Source organism: Tauraco erythrolophus, chromosome Z (genome assembly GCF_009769465.1).
Source record: "Tauraco erythrolophus isolate bTauEry1 chromosome Z, bTauEry1.pri, whole genome shotgun sequence".
NCBI lineage: Eukaryota > Metazoa > Chordata > Aves > Musophagiformes > Musophagidae > Tauraco > Tauraco erythrolophus.
In genome coordinates this window covers 65,679,292-65,699,292 of record NC_141496.1, presented here as the reverse complement: position 1 = coordinate 65,699,292, position 20,001 = coordinate 65,679,292, and the positions used below count along the sequence as shown (strand labels likewise).

Below are 20,001 nucleotides of genomic sequence, written 5' to 3'. Positions count from 1 at the left end.
CAGGAAAACACGAGAACAAAGTTTATCCATTTTTTGGGATGTTCCCTTCAAGGGCAGACAGTTCTTGGTAAAGAATCTCCCTTCTAATCACTTCTGGCAGCCTCAAGGATGCTGGATGCTCATCTTGTTACATTGCTTAGGTATGTGGAAACCACCTACTAAACCCTTCACAAAATTATTACACTAAATTTTAACCCCTTCATTGTTGGATAACATACATAGAACCTATGTGTTCAGTAACCATTTATAATATTGATATAAACATTAGTCTCTGCCAGCTGTGCTTAAACTTTTTCTGTTGCATATTCTGTGGCCTAAGGGCATGAAGAAGCCTATGACACTGAAACAAATCCTTGACATGGCCACCTATTTCTTTAAGCTGCTCAGTGAAGGATGAGGGTGATTTACATTCATCTTGTCCAGATGCTGTGTATCCCCATGAGAGACAAGGTCAGCAACCTACTGCTGGCCAATACAGAATATTTGTGGGCAATATTTCCCCTTACTTTTCAGATTAGTGAAAATCTGTTAAATGAGTCAGTTTGTATCCTTGAGGCAGAATCAGAGACAACTTTTTTCTTCTATTTAGTGGTGTTAGTGGAGCAAAGCAATCTCAGACTGGATACCCAGAGATCGGAACAATGCTTGCATAGTAAATTCAGCAAGGCAAGAAAACAACATGTCCCAAGAAATAGCAACAGGGAAAAAGCTAAAACTTTACTGAGGCTTAGGGAAATACAAACAATGAATACTAATAATCTTACCCTCTGCTTTGAACGATACATTATCTGTGCAATTCATAAAATGTTTTATAATTCAACTGTGTAGCTGTCCTTCGAACATACACAGGAGTAAAGCTCTAATCAGGTTGTTTGAACTCAATGTACAACAGTTAATCAAGTGTGTTGAAAGAATGGAGGCAGTACAAGTGGGTATAAAGAATTAAGGTTGTGTTTATATAACGTCAGCAGACAGACTTTATGCTTTCCTCTATTATGTCATAGAATTGAAGTACAATGTAAGTTAAGAGGGAGCTCTGGACATTATCTAGTGCTTACCTGCTAAGAGTGGTACCGGTTTCAAAGGATGGGGATTTCACAACCCCTGTAAGCCTCCACTCCAGTGTTTGGTTATCCTTGTGGTGGAGGATTTCTTCGGTGTGTCTGATTGAATTTTCTTTGCTGCAACCTGGTCCTCTTGGTCCTTGTCCTTTCACTTTGCCCTTCAAGGAAGAGTCAGGTTCTGCCTATCCGCTCTCATGAAGTAGCTGAAGACAGTGGCAAGGTCTTTGCTTAGTTTTCTCTTTTTAAGGCAGAACAAATCCAGTTCTGCAGCCTCTTCTTTTTTGCAGTGTGCTCCAGTTCCTGGTCATCATGTTGCCTTTCAGTGGACTCATTTCAGTATGTCAGTGTCTTTCTTTGGCACTGGAAAGGCCAAAACGGACTTGAGATTTAGTTTCACAAGTTGCAGACAGAGGGTTGGAATCACTTCACTGGACCCGCTAGTTACATTCTTAGTAATGCAGTCTAGTGTGCAGTAGGCCTTTTTGACTGTAGAATTACACTGTGGCTCTTGTGTACTCCTATTTGACATGTGCACCAGAACTCAACTTTTTTTCTGCAAATCTGCTCACCAGCTGGTTAGTCTCAAAGTGTCCTGCTCCATGGAGTTATTCTCTCCCAGTGCCAGACTTCACATTTGCCTTTGAACTTCACATGATTCCTGCCGGTTTCTCCAGCCGGTAAAAGTGTATCAGAAAGGTAGCCCTGCCCTCCAGTTTGTCAGATTGCTTGCTAGCTTCGTCTGCGAACTTCCCAGTATCCTTTTGTTACTTTCACGACATTTGTGTCTCTCAATGCATGCGTAACTGTAAATTAACAAATGCCATTTATGAAATACTTTCGGCAGTTTTAACACTTTTTGGAAGCATACGTTTAAACAACAGAAGTTTTCCAAAAGCCTGAATGAATAAACAGGTAGTTTTTGTTTCTTTCCACTTGAAAGATAATGCAGTCTCATTTGCCGTAACTTAAAAAGGGCCATGGGCACAGCACAGGTTGTTCCAAACATAGATTGAAGCTGCGGTAATCTTTACCATACAGAATCTTGGCATGAAACCTGTTTTACTATGATCCCCAAAGTACCTCCTGTTCTGAAGAACACTGTATGATGTTCTATCTGCAAATTTATCTTCCAAAATTTCAGAGAATGGTTTTCAATTTAGTAAAATACAATAAAATATTTATTTTAACAATGGAAACACTTGCGTTTTAGAAAAACAATGTGGTAGCTGAGAGTGAAGAATAGTTAGCATATAAGAAAAAACAGTAGTCAGATCAAATCAATCTGCTGCTGTTTCAGTGCATACAAAGATTTATGTTTGGTCATGATCACAGTAAATTGAGATGATAGTTCCACCTCCACTAGTGTAATCTGATTTTAAACTAGATTTCTTTACCATTTTATGCCATTATAGTCAGTATGCACAATATATCTTGTGTGAGACAACTAAAAGAAAAAAAGTGAGAGATCAGAACTGAGTCCTCTTTCTTTGTAAAGTTTCATAACAAGTATCATATTAACTGCTTTTTTAATTGTCAAAAATGTAACAGAAATGCCTGACATTCTGATGATGGATCAAAGAGCAACAAAAAGAGAATGCAGGTTTTCTTGCTTCTCCATATCTAGAGTTACAAATAAAGTGAACACTTCCACAAGACAAATTCCTGCTCCCCTGCAGTGCCTTCATCACTGTAATGTTCAAACATTAGTGCCTGAAGTTGCTTTTGTATGAGGAACTTCAAAGAGGAGAGAAAAAGGGCCATTTCCCACAGTAGCTGTCACTTAGGGAACTGTCTTCGGAGCATGAGACTCCCCTCAAAGTGCAGAACTGAACAGAGCTTATCAATTATTCTTAGTATATGAGGCAACAGAGGTTTTAAGGCACTGTCTGACAGCTCTGGGAGACCTTCAGGTCCATCTACACCTTAAAATGGTTGCAAGGCCATTACTTGGGCATGTTGTTTTGAAGTTATTATCTGGGAAAAATAAAATTGGGAAAGATAAACGTATCTGCTCATCACTTGGGAGTCTGTCTAATCCCAAATCCCACTGACCTCATGAGAAGTGAGAGCTACTTTGCACCTAGCAGATGTCATGCTATGGTACTTCTAGAGCCTGTTTTGTACTAATCACTGTTCCTTGTTTATTTAAATAGTTTACTATTTATGTGTGTTTCAGAGGCTTTTCCAAGGAGGCAAGAGAACTGCTTTGTTTTAAAGTTATCTTTCGGCAATAAATATAGAATGTTCTATAGGGAATGTTTGTGCTAAAAATAAAATATGTTGTTTTCATTTTATTTTAGATGCTCCAAGCGTGCTCAGTCCAGCACCTACCTGTATCGTATGCAGCATTTCCACCCCTCATTTCTAGTGACCCATTCCTTTTGCATCCTCCTCATATCTCTACACACCACCCTCCTCACTTACCTCCTCCTGGACAATTCGTTCCTTTCCAAGCACAGCAGTCACGGTCGGTAAGTAATGCTTCTTGCCCCCCTCTCTGTAGAATTGGTAGGGCTGGATGGGCAAATAGTGCTGATACCTGATTGAGGAAACAGAAAGATTTTGTTTCAAGTAATAGGGTTTTGCACTTACGCTTCCTTAGCAAGTCTGTAACCAAGTAGTGTGAAGATGAAAAAATAATTTTGAAGCTCACCATGTTTCTCTTTAGATTTCATCGGCTGTTGTCTGTGCCATTTCTCCATAGGCCTTTACTTCTGTCAAAAAGATGCACATTTGCTTCACCAAGTGTTTCTTCAGGTTTTTCTTTCAGAAAGCAGCAGAGAATCCATAGGAGGTTGTGTAGTTGTCTCAGAGAAAAGCTTAGCAGAGAGAGAAGAAAGCACGAAATGTTCCTTTCATTACGTGCTTCTTTTGTATTACTTCTCAGTTAATTTTTAAATGACCAGTGCTTTTTCTAGAACATATGACCTTAGTTCATCCACGCATCATGAGGAGCCTACAGTTTCCCTTTCTCTTCCCCTCATCCCTCTCCACTTACAAAAGTTGTTGATGCCTTCTGTTTACTTGCAAACTTGGCTTAGTGACAGGGACGATGCAAACCTGCGAAAATGTCATCCTGTTTTGGATGTGGGGGATATTTGATTTTCAGTTCTAGCCTACAGCTCCTACTGTGGGGTTATCTGTATACTTGTGTCCATTTGTTTGCCCATCTGACTAGAAGATCCCAGTATTTCGCTAACACAGAAATAAAAAACAGCTGAATTGTTACTTACAGACACTGCTGAGACTTATCCATGCCATGTCTCAGGTGTGGATAGGGTTGTAATCACTTTGTTGTGACAGGAGAAAAGCTGGGAAAACACAGTTTTCAGTGGTAATCTTTGTAAGACTTGCCTTCAGAAAACATATGGACTTGGATTTTAGCTTGTATTGCTTACATAGGTTGTTGACTAGGCTTGCCTGTCAACTTTCAGCTCTGGCAAAAAGCTTGTATCTTAGTGATTTAAGAATACCTGTGTTTAGAGCTTGCTTTGCATAACAAGGAAACAGAATATTCCTTTGGTTCTACAAAGTGGCTTTCTTAGCTGAATTTCTTGAAATGGTGGAATTCAGTGTCAGGATTGGAAAAGTGTATTAATGAAACAGTGACAATTCTTGGTTATTTATTGAGCACTTTTGTGCCTGACTGATGTACTACAAGTGACTAGATTACAATACTGAACTGGAATCTCATGCTTCTGAAACCTCCACACTGTGTATTCTTAGTACGACTGCTTTCATGACCCTCTTAGGAAAGCATCTGCTTGATTACTGAACATCATTAGTAGTTTAATCCACTGGAGTTGCCACGTTTCCTCTCCGCTTTCCAGTTCTCTCCACAATTTCAGTTCTTGTCTGTGGTTGTTTATTTTTTTCTCTCACATAGTTGTACTGTAAGAACAGCCTGTCAAGCAGGAGAGCAAATATTTGTCCTGAAAAATGCAAGACACAGGAAATTACAGCCACTCCTATATTTACTAGAGCGTATAAATTCCTAGTCTATAAGCATGGCTAGCTGGAAAAGGTGAATTTATATCAAATGTGTAGTGTTGGCTTTGCTTTTGGTAGTGGTAATGACACAGGAAATATTCACAGAGTTACTATGTGAAACTAAGTACAATTATACCTGTAATTTTTTAATTTTTTTTTTTTACCCTATAAAATTGACCTCAGAAGATACAGCTGGGAGTGCAGTCCTTTATTGGGGAAAAATTACATCTCTATTTTTGCAACAAATGCTATCTCTTTTTTTTTTTTAGCCACTTCAAAGGATAGAAAATGAAGTAGAGCTGCTTGGAGAACATCTTCCTGTAGGAGGTTTTACATATCCTCCTTCAGCCCATCCACCAACGTTGCCTCCTTCAGCTCCTCTCCAATTCTTAACCCACGATCCTTTACACCAAGAGATGTCATTTGGTGTAGTAAGTATTGGTTTTTGTGCTACATTCTCGTTCTTGCCACATTAACATTCTTGATGTTTATTCTATACTACATTTTGTTCAAAAGTGGCACTTCTTGCAGTTGTATTCCGTTACTGGCTATAGCTGCATACCGTGGTATTTCCTTTAAGTTTGTTTTAATCAAGTTAAGTTGATACCAACAAATGATTTCTGATAACATTATTTGCAGAGTGTCGTAGCAGTTACTTGGAATATGTTCCATGTTGCGCCACAGTCCAGGATTTCTACTGCAGAAACTAATGAGTACAGTTTAGAAAAGCTGCTGTCACTTTTAGCTAATTCTTCATCATATGTTGAGTTTCCACAAGTCAGGAAAGCTAGAATGCTTTAAAAATAGTTCTTCTCCAGAGTGTTTGCAGTTTGCAGGCAAGCAGTTGTGTAGAGTGCTTCCATAATTTAGACTGCACCACGTTAAAAAGACAGCCAAGCTTGCTTTAGCCAGCTTTCTGGGGACGTACAGGCAGTTCACCTGCAGCAGCACGAAAAAACCCCGAAACAGTGCGAGATCAGTTGTGTGCTGAGTTTTGTGCTTTTGTGGTGCATCTAGTATCACTGCCATGTTGAGGATCTTTGTGGTGCACTTCAGTCTGCAATTACGTTAGTGCTGAGATGTTTCTGTTGTTGTTGTTTTGTGTTTTTTTTTTTTAAAAAAAAAAAACCTACGTCTCCTGCCTGTGTAACGTTTGAAGAAATAACTAGAAGTATAGGCTCTAAATTTTTTTAATGTTTGACCAGCGTGTTAAGTTGACAGAAGGTTTTAGAGGCATATTGTTATTTAAAATTCTAAATGAGAAGGAAATATTATACTCTGTGACTATAGAATATACAGATAACTTCTCTTTAATTACTGTCCTTGAAATCACATAACCTAGTTAAATGCTTGCTGCAGTTTTTATAAAGGTTCAAATAAGTCTCTACTATTTAAAAAAAATACTCAGGCCATTGTTAAACTAAAGGTGTACAGATTTTCAGTGAAGTTTTCGGTCACTATGAGACACTCTGGAGACAGAGACACTTAAAAACTTTCATAAAATGCTTGTGTTTTATTCAGTATGCTTGTTAGATGAATTACGGTCTAATCACAAACAGTTTGGTTGGAGTGAGGCTTTCTTGATTTCCAAGTTCAGTCTTTAAAGTAGATAAGGAACAAAATACCATTTTTTTGCAGATTATATAGTATTTGTCCTCTGATGCTTCAATTCTGGGTTGTGTGTCGCTGAGGAGTAGAATAGAGGTGTATTACAAATAATCATATGGTCTTTTATAAAGTAATCCTAAATCTTTATTTTTTTTTTAATATTAAAATTATGATGGAATGGCTGCGTTTCTGACTCATTCAGTGGACTCAGCGGTTTCTAATTATAGTTTTGGACTGCAGAATTCACAAAGCAGTAAATTGGTATTTGCTTTGTCTAATTCGAGATCTTACTTTCAAGAAAAAGACCCTGGCTCTTTTGCATTGTGTTTATATTCACACATAAATTTTATGTATTACCATGGCTACCTTTTAGTAATATTTCCATTGTCAAGTTAGGGGGTTTTAGGTTAGTCATTGATGGTGTTGGACTTTTGCATTTTCTTAAATTTCAAACACGGAAGAAGAAAAACATGTTAGTGAAGACTTTGAATGTTCCTTGTTTAAAAAAACAAAAAAAAATCTGAAGGCCTTCAAATATTGATTCAGTAGTGATATATGAATTTCAGTTTTAAAAATTACTGGAAAAAAATTAATGATTTGAATGTTTTGGAAAAATACAGTTTACATTTAAGTGGAAATTTTTTACCATGTATGTCCCCAATTTAGAGAGTAATGCAAAGAATTTTGAACAATTATAATGAAAACTTAAATATATGAGTAAAGAGCTTCGCATGCAAATGAAAAAAAATATGACGTTGTCCATGGAAAGAATACTTTGAAGCTTTAGGCTTGACTGTCTTTTTAGGTGTTGTCCAGCTGCAGAAATTACATTGATTAAACTCTCCACATACACTTGAAAGGCTTCAACCTTTCTTTAACGTAGATGTAAATATACACCACTGCTTGAAAGTTTTAGGGTGTTTTTTAAAAGAAGTTTTCTTAAAATCTTTTTTTAAAGACTTTTTTTTTTTCTTTTTAAAGGCTTCTTTACTCAACCAGTTGTGCACAAGCCTGCGTAATAATACCAGCCCTAAAGCCTGGGCTTGTATATTTACAAGAGAGTCAGCAGTTCAAGTCCTGTTTCCCAAACCAGCCTACATGTAGGCTAAGCATACAAGAGATTGTAAGGATTTCTGTTGTGTGTTACTACTTTTTTCACATGGAATGGTATGATTGTGTGTTACTGATGGCAACCATGTCAAATTGAGGCTGAGGTTCTTTTGAATTTGAGCAGAGGCTGGATTTTTTTAGTAATACTTTATTGAAAGTGGATTTCAATATTGAGATTTCATTTTATTTTATGATTAAGAAAAAAAAAATGTTGAATCACAGACTCACAGACTGGATGAGGTTGGAAGGGAGGTCATCTGGTCCAACCCCCCTGCTCCAGCAGGGCCACCCAAAACCGGTTGCCCAGGACCGTGTCCAGTCACCTTTTGAATATCTCCAAGGATGGAGACTCCACAGCCTCTCTGGGCAACCTGTGCCAGTGCTCAGTCACCCTCACAGTAAAGAAGTGTTTCCTGATGTTCAGACGGAGCCTCCTGTGTTTCAGTTTGTGCCCACTGCCTCTTGTCCTGTCACTGGGCACCACTGAAAAGAGCCTGGCTCCGTCTTCTTTGCACCCTCCCTTCAGGTATTTGTATACATTGATAAGATTTCCCTGGGCCCTCTCTTCTCCAGGCTGAACACTCCCAGCTCTCTCAGCCTTTCCTCATATGTGAGATGCTCCAGTTCCATCTTAGTGGCCCTTCGTTGGACTCGCTCCAGTATGTCCATGTCTCTCTGTGCTGGGGAGCCCAGAACTGGACGCAAGTTCCAGTTCCACAAGTTCCAGTTGAAGCTTATTTTCTTATTTCTTGCAGCCTTACCCACCTTTTATGCCTCGAAGACTCACAGGGCGCAGCAGATACCGATCACAGCAGCCAATACCACCACACCCTTACCATCCCAGCCTTTTACCTTACGTGCTGTAAGTTCCAAGTACATTTGCTTCCCTGTAGGCTATTAAGAAGTCACATGACTTTCAACAAGAGTCTGGGCACGTTTTATGGTTGTACTCTACCAGAGAACAGGCATAGATCAGCTGTCCCAAAGAGGAGGAAAACTTCCATTTCTGTGTAAATTTTTGAGCCTATTTTGAATAACATACACCCTTGAGCAGGGAAAAATATATAAGTGAACAGTTTTATCCAATGTAGTTTTGTAGGGTTTTTGAGGCACAGTAGCCTCTTGTTTCTGAACTCTTCATAAAATCTTCAACAAATTTTAAAACTTGGTTCTTGGATAGTCTCACAGAGGTCTGGTTACACTGTAGGATAAAGTCCGAGGAATCTTCACTTATGCCATAAATTCATTTGGTTTGGTTCTTAATTACGAAACACAAGGGTGGGAGCTTTCTGTGATGTGTTACTCTTTATTGGGCGAACTGCTAATCTGTAACAGCTGTTGGATTTCTGTTCAGCCTCTGATTAGCTGTTTCTGGACTATGTGTGGGACTATTAACATTAAGGAGTTATTTGTAGGGTGTTATGGTAGACCGTCTGTAGGGAGTTTGGGTGTATCACATGAGATTTATTACTCTTCTATGTTCTATTTCAGAAATAAGTATGAGATGTTTGGAAAACAAAGATTTTCTGGTTGCAAAGGTGACATTGACAAGGAAATAATCAAACATTGGCACTAGATCTGTGATTTCTCTCTGTGCACTTTCAGACGTGGCATGAAAATGGCACCAGAAATCTGATCCAGTGAAGTTGTTCAACTTTGCATCTTACAGTCTGAGAGTGATATCATAGCTTCTTGCCTGTCCATTGAGGACACGATGTGGCACAGCAATTTCAGATGACTTTAGTGGGATTTTAGTGTATTTTAGTGCTGTGAATTTATGATTTCTATGCCTTTGTGTTAAGTTTTGACCCATAGGACTATCTTGGGGCGTAAAAACACTTGTTGAATATAGAACCAGAAAAACATCTCTCTCTTGCCTCTATCTGAAGAGATTCTGCTTTTACCAACAACACAGTATGTGAGAAAGTGAGTTTGTGCTTGCCTTCAGTGTGGAAGTTGGTCCAGTAGCATATCCTGTTTATCTTCATTGTGTGTTTTAGGCTTACAAAAGTTTCAGGGTTTTTGTATTGGAGAGCTAAGTGAACTTAGGATTCCTTATCTTTGTTGATATTTTATTCGCTTAAAAAAATAAAACACTTAAAACCAAAACGTCAATCCATCGTCAGTTTTAGCAATCCATAATCTGTGATAATCAAGATATTAGTTTTTACGATAATGCTTAGCCTGGTTGGAAGGATTAGTTGAGACATGCATGTAATTAAAAAAGCAGCACTCTTGAGTGTCAAAAAGTGGCGGAATTAGCTTTTACATTTGACTCTTTCACTTCAAATATCTGTTCTTGACATCAAACTTAATATTTTTACCAGTTCTGGGAACTTGTTGATTTGAGAGGGATCAATACGGTAACTTTACCTCTGCTAGAGGTTTCTGTGCTTTCCTTCAGCAAGATGCTGAACCTTATCATTGTTTGCTCTCGTGGTAGATCAATGCTTCCAGTGCCACCTGCAGTTGGACCAGCTTTCAGCTTTGAGTTGGATGTGGAAGATGGAGAGGTAGAAAACTATGAGGTTGGTGTACGAAATACAGCTGCCTTTAAAAAACAAATGTTAGATCAAGCAGTACATAAAATTTGATTATATTTTGCTCTTAATCCTGCTTTTGTCTTTCAAATAAATGTAATGACTGTGAAGACAGAACTCAGAAACCATCCTTTCAGATTTTTTTTGCAATTCTGGATATTAGAAGTACCTAGCTTTATTTTTTGTGTATTGCTCTTCCTCAATCCCTGGAAGGGAATCCACCCTTCCAGGCTAGCAATCATTGAATTGTTCAGCTTTTATGTTCTACATGCTACTCTTTTCCTCCTTTTGAATTTTAATTTATTTTAAATTAAAACAGAAGTGAAACACTTCAAAAAGAACAGGTTAAGTTACTGTTTTTATGTGCATAACTTAGTAGAATAGTGTTAATGTCGTAGGATTAATTAATCTGAATATAATGTATAAAACTGCCTTACTGCCTTTTCTTCTTGGCCCTCAAGAAGGTATAGTAATTCACATCTATAGATGGAGAACCCTCTTTAATATCCTAGATATTATGAGGCAGTCTGAGCTGTTGTGTCTTTGCTGATTCTGAGACTATTGGATTCCGTTGGATTTCTCTTCAGACAATTGTCGTCAACCCTTACTTTTGCATCTCTTTCCCTGTGCCACCCTTAAGAGCTCTGTGTACTTCACATTCTCTGTTTAACAACGAGCGCTTCTGTGCTAGTTCAGAAGAAGCATCATCTTATTTCTCAGAATTTGAGCCCTAGGTTTGGCAGTATTAGAAGTCTCTTTATGGTCCGTACCATTTGCAGCTTTCACCAAGTCTTTTACCTTTTCTGTGCTGTGGTTCTCCATCACGTTCATAGTGATATTTTTCCTAGATCCCTTGTGAAGGAGTGCAAATTACACACATGAGAGGCTTTTAGTTGCAATGCTTGGCTTATAGAAAATTAATATAAAATTTAGCAAAAAAAAAAATGCTTAAAGTTTGGTGGTATGTATTTGTTTTCCAGATTCAGGATAAAATCTCCATATGTCATTTCAGCCACCCCAAGATGTGGAGTGGGAATCAGAGCCCGTCCCATTTAATTCGTGGTTTCTCTCACAAGACCAGACTTGCATATTCTTAGGAAGGAAATTTGTTGATGATTTTTTCAGTTTACCAGCACTATTAATTTCATAGCAGAGTGAGGGGATTTTTCAGAAGCAAAATACTTACCAAGCTGTGCATGCAACCACAGAACTATAATTGGATGTTGGATCCTGGAAGTTTTGAAATCCCAAAGAGAACATCTTACACCATTAGAAGAATGGTTGAATTCTGAAAGCATTTCCATGGGGCTTGTGTTGTAGGGGAGAACTAAGGTTCTAAACATTTCTTGATAGAAGGGTGTTTTGTGCTGCCAGCTGGGGTAGTGAAGTGTAGCACAGCCCCATCTCTGGTGGAACCAGAGCCTGTTTTATCAGTGAATTTTTAAATGTCTGGTTTCCATGTTTTGCAGGCACTGCTGAATTTAGCAGAGCGTCTGGGAGAAGCCAAACCACGAGGACTGACAAAGGCGGACATTGAACAGCTTCCATCCTACAGGTTCAATCCAAACAACCACCAGTCAGAACAGACATTGTAAGTACATTGGTCTCTTTCAAAGGTCCATAATTTAGGTGGGTGTATTTTCATTCCTTTAACTTGCAGCCTCAGCTAGGCCAGAAGGGCTTTAAAAGCAATCATGTCAGTAAACAGTTTAATTTTCTTTTCTTTTTCTCTTGGATTGCTTTCCAGATCAAATACTATTTATCCTCACTTTAAAACCTCTACCTAGTCTCACATCATTCAGCTGTTTCAGTTTAGTTCTTCAGCATTAAAAAAATGAAAATGAAAGAAAGATGTTCTAGAGTACTAGACATTAAAGTGACATTGTCAACTTGGAATTTAGCCTTTGTTAAAATAGCTTCAAATGTTGACATTTCAAGTGCCCCTGATAGGGCTTGGTCAGTGGTTTAAGAGTGCATTTTCTTATTTTTTAAATCCATTAACTTACTGTGTTTGAAAGATCTGTACAACCACATGGAAGAGGCAGTATAGATAGGAAGATAGTTGAAGTGCCTTAGTTCCAAATGCTGTCTGATGTTTGAACTTCAGTGTAAGGATTTTTCTCTGATACTCCGGTTTCAGTGACCCTCAGTGTGATTTACTAGTATCAGTAGGGAGTGAACTTTGTTTAGATCATTATCTCCACTGTTTTGAGTTTTGATTAAGCATCTGTTCTATTGGTTGGGTCTGTGAACTCCTGTGAGCAGGAGCACTTCCTTTGTGATTTGAAAACACAGGGGAAAAAAACTGCAGCAGCAATTCTCAGTTTACATTGTGACACTACACGTTTTCAATGATAGATATAGATAACTGTAGGTCCCCAGAGGGTAAAAGAGCTACTGTGTTGCAGTTGTACCTGTAAAGTTTTGTATGAAATATGTATTTGTTGTTCTTGCACAGCAGATACATTTGAACTTTGTTTTCTTTTTTAGGTGTGTGGTGTGCATGTGTGATTTTGAGTCAAGGCAGCTACTTAGAGTCTTACCCTGTAACCACGAGTTCCATGCCAAGTGTGTTGATAAATGGCTGAAGGTAACAAAAAAGATAAAACAATCCTATCTTGCAGGAAATTCATTATGTAGTTCAGGGGCAGAAGGTGGAGGTATTTTGCAGTTCCACTTAATTTCCTCTTGTTTCATGTTTTAAATACTTAGGCTAGAAATGCCAATGATATTTTTCTAACAGCTGTTGAAGGAAGTTTCTTTATAGTCTTTTGAACAAGGAAAAATGAAGAGAATTATTTTCATTGACAGATCCTACTGTGTTTTCCGTTTGCATAAAACAGTGACTGTGAATTCAAGTAATTTGTGAAATTAAAGAAGGTTTGAAAACAAAAAAGTAACGTAGTAGTATAGAAAGCATGAATTAGATTTTCTGTGATGATGGTGGCTTTAACTGATTTACATATCCTGCATAGCAAGAATGAGCACTAATACCTTCCTCCCCCACTTTGCTATTAAGGTTGGGTTCTGGAGCAAATAAAATGTGTTGTATGTGTACAATGTGTATGTTATATATCTATATAGAGAAACATAATAATAATAGAAATTGTCGTTTTGCAAAGTTTATGACATACCCTTCCAAGAGAATTTCAGCAGAAAATAAAGGATCTGGAATCAGGACAGCTCAGTAAGAGGACAGAGAAAAATAGCAGCAGTACAGAAGGTGTGAAGAACAGGAAATACAAATAAGCAGATGATGATACACAGACATCTCTACAAGCTGCATTAGCCAGATCTGCTGCCAACAAGGTGTTGATCCCCATCTTGCCTCACCTTTTTTCGATATTTTAGTTCTATTCAGCTTTAGTTTAATCTGCGTGTAGTCTGCTTTGTAGAACATTTGAAACTGCAATGATCCTATGTTAATACAGGATACAGTCTCTACAGATGACTGATGGTTACTAAAAACTCTTGACTTTATGGCTTCATAAAAGCAAGCAAATACATGTCTTAGACATATGCTAAAATACTCAGTGCAAAGAATGAAAATATCAAGTTAATATTCACAGCATTCTTTTGGCTAACAAGATATCAAGAATAATGAGAAGGGTTTTAAAAACTGGCTTCTACAAAATCTGACACCAATGTAAATGTTTCCACAACAGTGCTCATAACTTTCAGTACATCTGGTGTCCTTCAGTATCTGAATCCATATACATACTTGAGAATCAGTAAGAGGAATGAAACACCTAGTTGTTTTATTGTCAGATGAAGAAGCCACACCACCATCCCCCTCTCATAATATTGTCAATATATCTATGCTAGATCTATGCTGTTTTATTCAGTAACTGCAAATTAAAAGTAGATTGTATCTGTTCAAGTGTTATTCTCCAGCGTCCGTCTACTCCTCTTGAGGAGTGTTCACTCTAGATTTGTCAAGTCTTTCATTGTGTGAAACTTTGTAAGTCATTTGCTGTGTGGACAAAGTATCCAGGGAGAGTATTGATTCCATTTTATGAAAAAAGAACTAATATCATTTGACACAGCCTGTGAGATAGTGGATGGTATAGATCTGTATAGGTTAAATTGATTATCTAGATTTTTAAGAAGATGGCTCTTTCCAGGCTATTAATGCAAAAAAATATCCCTCTGATTTATAAAGCCCCTGATCTGCAGATTGCTGGAAGTTAGAAGAGCATGTCCGGGAAGTATGCTTGTCCTGTCCTTATGCTCTTTCTTACCTGATGTTGGTCTCAAGAGTCAGACAAGTATGTTGAATTAAGCTTTTGTGGGACTCAGTGTGGCAGTTCTACAATTAGATTTAGTGCTTTCAACTGGTAGTAAACTGGCAATGGAATTCCGAACAGCAGAGTGAAAAAAGCAGATTTAATTTAGTCTTTATTTTCATAATCATAGATGTACTGTAGTAGTGGTGAAACAGATTTTTTTCCTGATGCTCCTGTACCAGCTTAGAAACTATGTATTTTTAACAGACCTTCACATGTAGTATTTTTTAAAGCTCTTATCATAGAAAAACTCTGTGAGCATAAGAGTGTCAGCTGCGTGGGGGAATGAGGTGAAAAATCTGCAGTCTGTAAAGGGGGTGCAATTATACCCACCTAAAACTGCTTGTATTGACATCGTGTATTCCAGAGCTGGATGCAAAATAAGCTAGACAAGCTTAAAGCATCATACTGTAGGATTGCTAAGGCAATATATTTACACCATTTGGTTTTAGTTACACTGGTACAAAGGCAGTGTATGGAAATAAAGATTATTTTGCTTTGCAAACTATAATGAATTACCTGTAACACCAGCCTCTTTTAGTTCCAGTCTTTGTCTAAACTTGTTTACAGCTAAGCAGGAAACATCTGGAAATGAGGGTACCTGGAAGATATTTTGGGCTATAGTTTTGCTTCTGTCCATTCCTTTATGTGTTTGACAACTTGTTGTATATGTTGGTGGTATAGTTATGTCCACATCCACTTAATACACATCATCTAGCCTACATCATGTTGATAAATTCTACAACGGAAGGTAAAAATCGTAGCTTTCGGTACTTGTAACTCTTTTCTACAAGGTAAAAAAAGAAAAAAGCTACCAGTTTCTCCCTGTGTTTTACTGATTTAATCGTACCTCTTTGAAGAAAGTATTTGCTATCTACAAATATTTCTAGAACTAGTTCTAGAAATACGGAGTCAAGTTGATTCTTTTTAAGTTTCACCATGTTGTTAGTGAAAGATTTAAATAAGAGGTTAGTGACCACATCTGATTATTTTTTTTTAAATTATCCTTATTCCACTGCCTGTTGGTGATAATGGAGAAAAAAAAAAAAAACTATCTAAGAAAATGTTGTGGCTTTTCTATGCATGAAAGGTTTGATCTGCCCTGCTAGTGTAATGCTATGTACAATGCCACTTTTAATAGGTCATGTGAGCAAGTGAGAGGGAATGTTCTTTCACAGTGCTTTAGGTTGCCCACTTTTAATTTATACTTCCGTGGCTAAGCAAGGTTAAAGACTTGTGAAAGAAAATGTAATACAATGGAGGAGACAGTTAACAAGAGGGAGTTTGCCCTTTTGCTTTTCATACTATTGTCAGCTCTCGTATTTCACAGTATTTGGTTATTTCTTAATATCACAAATCCTTAAATCAAATATGAATATATGAGAAATCTGTTCATTTGTAAAGTAAGAGTTAGTCATCATTCCAGAGGACAGCTTGAAAACATGACCTGTCTTCACCCTGAGTTTAGAACCAGATAACAGAGAAGACTTGCCTTTTTATTTAACGTTCTCATAGGAAATGCTGTATTATATACGAGAAAAGACAAACTGTAACTATAGCGCAATGATTTTTAGAGGATTCTAGTAGCGCTATAGATTCATTATTCTAAATGCACTTCGCTTTAGCTATAAACTTGTGTAAAATACTAAAAAAAAAAAAAAAATTTGTTAGTTCATTGTGCAGCGCATTCTCCTTGTAGTACAAAAAGTAAGTTTTCCTGAAAGATTGGCTAGTTAGAAAGTCAATATTACAATACTATGTCAGCCTTACTCCATTTTTTGCACCAGAGAGTCATGTTAAATGCCAGGAAAGGGGAATGAATTTCATGAAAGGCACAAGAATGCAACTAGTTTGAAAACAGGTGTTCATGTAGGATCTTGGAAAGTGACTTGGAAAGCAGTGTTGCAGTGTCCATGAGATTCATTTTATTCTGGCACAGTGGATTTATTTCTACGATTCCTATCAGGAAGTTACTACCACTGAATGCTCTGTTTCATGCTTCAAATGGTAGATATTTAATTATTTATATAAGTGAATACCTCTTGATTCATTAATCCATTGGATTTTGAAAAACATGACTTTTTATTTTTAAAATTGTACTAGCTGAATTATATCTAGAATAATTCAAGTAGTGACCAAGTAATGGCATTGTCCTCAAGTAATTCCAAAACTGCTAGTGAAAGAGCAAGAAATAAATTTTGAATTGATTCTCTGATCCATGCTTTGCAAAAACTATAAAGCAATAATAACTATGATATAATATAGTAATAACAGTAGTAATCGACAAAAAAAATATACCCTAATTTTAACTTGCCTTACTAAATAATGTTTTTCAGTAATAACATATTACTTTAATTGGCATTTATTGTTTGGATTTGAAATTTGTGGCAGTGATTTCTGAACTTTCGCCCGTAGAGCCACATTTCTTGATGCTCTCACTTGTATTTTCATTGAAAAATTTGGCTACCGTAGAAAAACTTGGAGTTGACCATGATTGGTGCTGCAGTTTTGGGAACTATGAAATACAGAATTTAAGGCAGGGAAGAGTTTTCTTCGCTCTGCCCTTTGAGAAGGAAATGTTTCATCATAGATGTTGCATAGTTGTTTTGGGCTTTTTCTTACCATTTGCTAAAATGAAATCAGCCTTTATTTGAAAAGGGGAATGTGAAGGCAGAAATACTTTCCCAGAAACTTAGGAATGTTACTTCTCACCAGTCTTATCTTTTTAAGAAAGCTATAAAAGAGTATCAGGACATATTTTCTACTACAAGGCTAAATTTAGACCTGCTTGTGTGTGTTACTTGAGTATCTGTTTCATCAGATCATCTGCCTCTTGGTTTTGTTTGGGGGTTGTTTTTTTTTTCCCTTTCTCTTTACTAAAACCCCTTCCCTTTTTCCCTAGTCTGCTTTCGTCTTTGACCAGGTCTATAGGATGGGTTTCTGTGAGAATAGCTGAATATAGAGTATGAAGAGATGTGATCCCTGATCAGTAGAGCTTGTGACAACATGACACCCTCATATAGGACATTTATTTACAGCCCAAGGTTGCTAGTCTGGTTTTGGTGGGTTTCTCTGCAGCTCACAGTGCAGCTTCTTAGTTGCATCCATCTGATTGCGATATACTGTAACTATGAATCTACATTAACAAAACCACCATCGCTTGGATAAAGCCTAGTTTGCTCTTCATTTTTAAAGATAAAAGGCACTTTTTTAAAAAAAAACATCATTCTGAGGTCACAAAATTATCACACCATTTAACATACTTTGTCTTTTCTTATTTTGAGTACTCTTGAATTGATTCTTTAATCCATGCTTTGCAAAAAACTGTAAAGCAATAGTAACTATGATATAATATAGTAATAACAGTAGTAATCGACAAAAATGAGGTAGCAACCTCATTTATGGTGGCAGATGTTCAGTGTCATAAGCACATTACCTTAACAATGTATTTGTCAGTACAGTAAATCTTCTTTTGTTTCTGGTTTTACAGGCAAATCGTACCTGCCCAATTTGTAGAGCTGATGCTTCGGAGGTGCATCGTGATTCAGAATGACCAATCTAAGAGCAGAAATCTGTTTTGAGTGTTCCTGGTCACATGTATATATGAACTATCTATTGAACTTACCCATGTGGCTTCCAGCCTACCTTTTACACAAAAGGGTCAATGGACCTTACTTTGCACTGTGTGACGTAATCAATTACAAAGCTTATCGCTAGTCTTCACAGTTACGGGATTGTTATACTAACAGTGTGTGATTGGAACTCCAAAGATTTTTTTTTCCTTAGCTTAATTTTGTGTGTGCACTAACATTCCCTGGTTTTTGTGTGATCATTCCGAGTGTTGCTGCGAGATTACTGTGGATGTGATCTTTTAGCATGTGCTTTTATATAAAAGAAAAGGAAAAAAAAAATGGTAGCTCCAAACAATATAGCAATCTACCTTATATAGAGCCTTCAGATACTGTAAGTGGGAATGAATGGTGTAAACGTGCGTTTGCTTGTGAGAGGATGCGTGAAGTGTGCTTGTGACTGAGTGTGCATGTGTGTTTGAGAACCTGTATGCCAGCATGTACCGAGAACGTATGCGTGTAGTAATAATTATGCTGCAATGTATAATCTTGTGTGTTATTTAAACAGTACTAGTACTGTACACTGGTTCCTTTCCTTGTGTTTGCAGTTGCACACTGAATGCGATGGGTGCAGCAATTACAGACATTTAGTAATTTCCTCCCCAATCTACTTACAGGTATAAAGGTCTTTCTAGCTACCATTCGAACAGCTGTTATGCTTCCCCTTCCTTGGAGGCTTTAAATGTGTACCACTAAAGAGTGCATTGATTGTTCATACATGGGTGACCATGGGGTTTTTAGCATATGTTGCAAAGTCTGGATTTTTAAATGGCCGATTTATAAGTTATTTTATCAATATAAAGTTGCAATATCGCACAAATCGTTTAGCAATATTATTAACATTTTCATTTCATAATATGAGTATCAATGCTCTTCTGTTCTCTTTTTAAATTTTTCTAGCTGGGTTTGCCAGTTACGTGCTTCGATTAGACATAAGGAAGAAATTTTTTGCAATGAGAGTGGTGAAACACTGGAACATGTTGCCCAGAGGAGTTGTGGATGCCCCATCCCTGGAGGTGTTCAAGGCCGGGTTGGATGAGGCTTTGAGCAACCTCATCTAGTGGCAGGTCTCCCTGCCTGTGGCAGGGAGGTTGGAACTAGTTGATCTTTAAGGTCGCTTCCAACCAAACCATTCTGGGATTCTGTGACTCTTCCATGAAAGGAAGCAGAAAGGACACGGAAGGTCTTGTGCAACAGCTCTTCACTTTCGGCTGTTGTACTTGCTAAGGACATAATCTTTTAGCTTATAAACATTGGCTTTAATCACATACATTCTTTGTCATTACAAGGGAGTTTGTATACAACTGAAATAACCTGTGAAAGGTTACGATTTTGTTCCTGCAACTTCATGAGTAAAATAAAACTTTTAGTATTTTCTCACAGAAATAGAACGGATTTTTTTCATTTTATCACAAGAGGAGGTGGGTTTTGGTCACACACTGCAGAATTTAGTTGCCCTGATGCTGCTGCGTGCCCTTCCTTATTTCATGATAAGTGTAATATGAAGAGGAAACTTCCTCGGTTTTTGCAGTTAAGTTTCCAGAGCACTCCACTATAGGGGAAAATTGGAACACCTTCCAGTACAGTGCTGTGAAATAGGATGTGATAACCTCTGTTCAAGTGCTCTGAATAATGTTTTATTTAGGCTATTGAAAAAAATTAGCTTCATTTATACCATTCAGACTGTTAACATCTTCAATATGTTCTAGCAAAATATTTAGGTCTACATATGCCATATAGTTATTCAAAGGATGCACTTTTTGCAACAAAATTC

At 37.4% G+C, this 20,001-nt stretch overlaps 1 protein-coding gene across 2 annotated transcripts in view; it reads left to right on the top strand.

The window, feature by feature from the left end:
* RNF38 (ring finger protein 38) overlaps positions 1–18,355 on the top strand; it is a 127,956-nt gene extending 109,601 nt beyond the window's left edge. For both annotated transcript variants that reach the window (XM_086628737.1, XM_086628738.1), the window contains 7 exons: positions 3,365–3,535; positions 5,324–5,485; positions 8,528–8,634; positions 10,216–10,300; positions 11,782–11,903; positions 12,803–12,902; positions 18,089–18,355. In XM_086628737.1, coding sequence (XP_086484863.1) covers positions 3,365–3,535; positions 5,324–5,485; positions 8,528–8,634; positions 10,216–10,300; positions 11,782–11,903; positions 12,803–12,902; positions 18,089–18,151 — 810 coding nt within the window. In that variant the 3' untranslated portion in view covers positions 18,152–18,355. The remainder of the gene's footprint in view (positions 1–3,364; positions 3,536–5,323; positions 5,486–8,527; positions 8,635–10,215; positions 10,301–11,781; positions 11,904–12,802; positions 12,903–18,088) is intronic.
* The last annotated feature ends 1,646 nt before the right edge of the window (positions 18,356–20,001 follow it).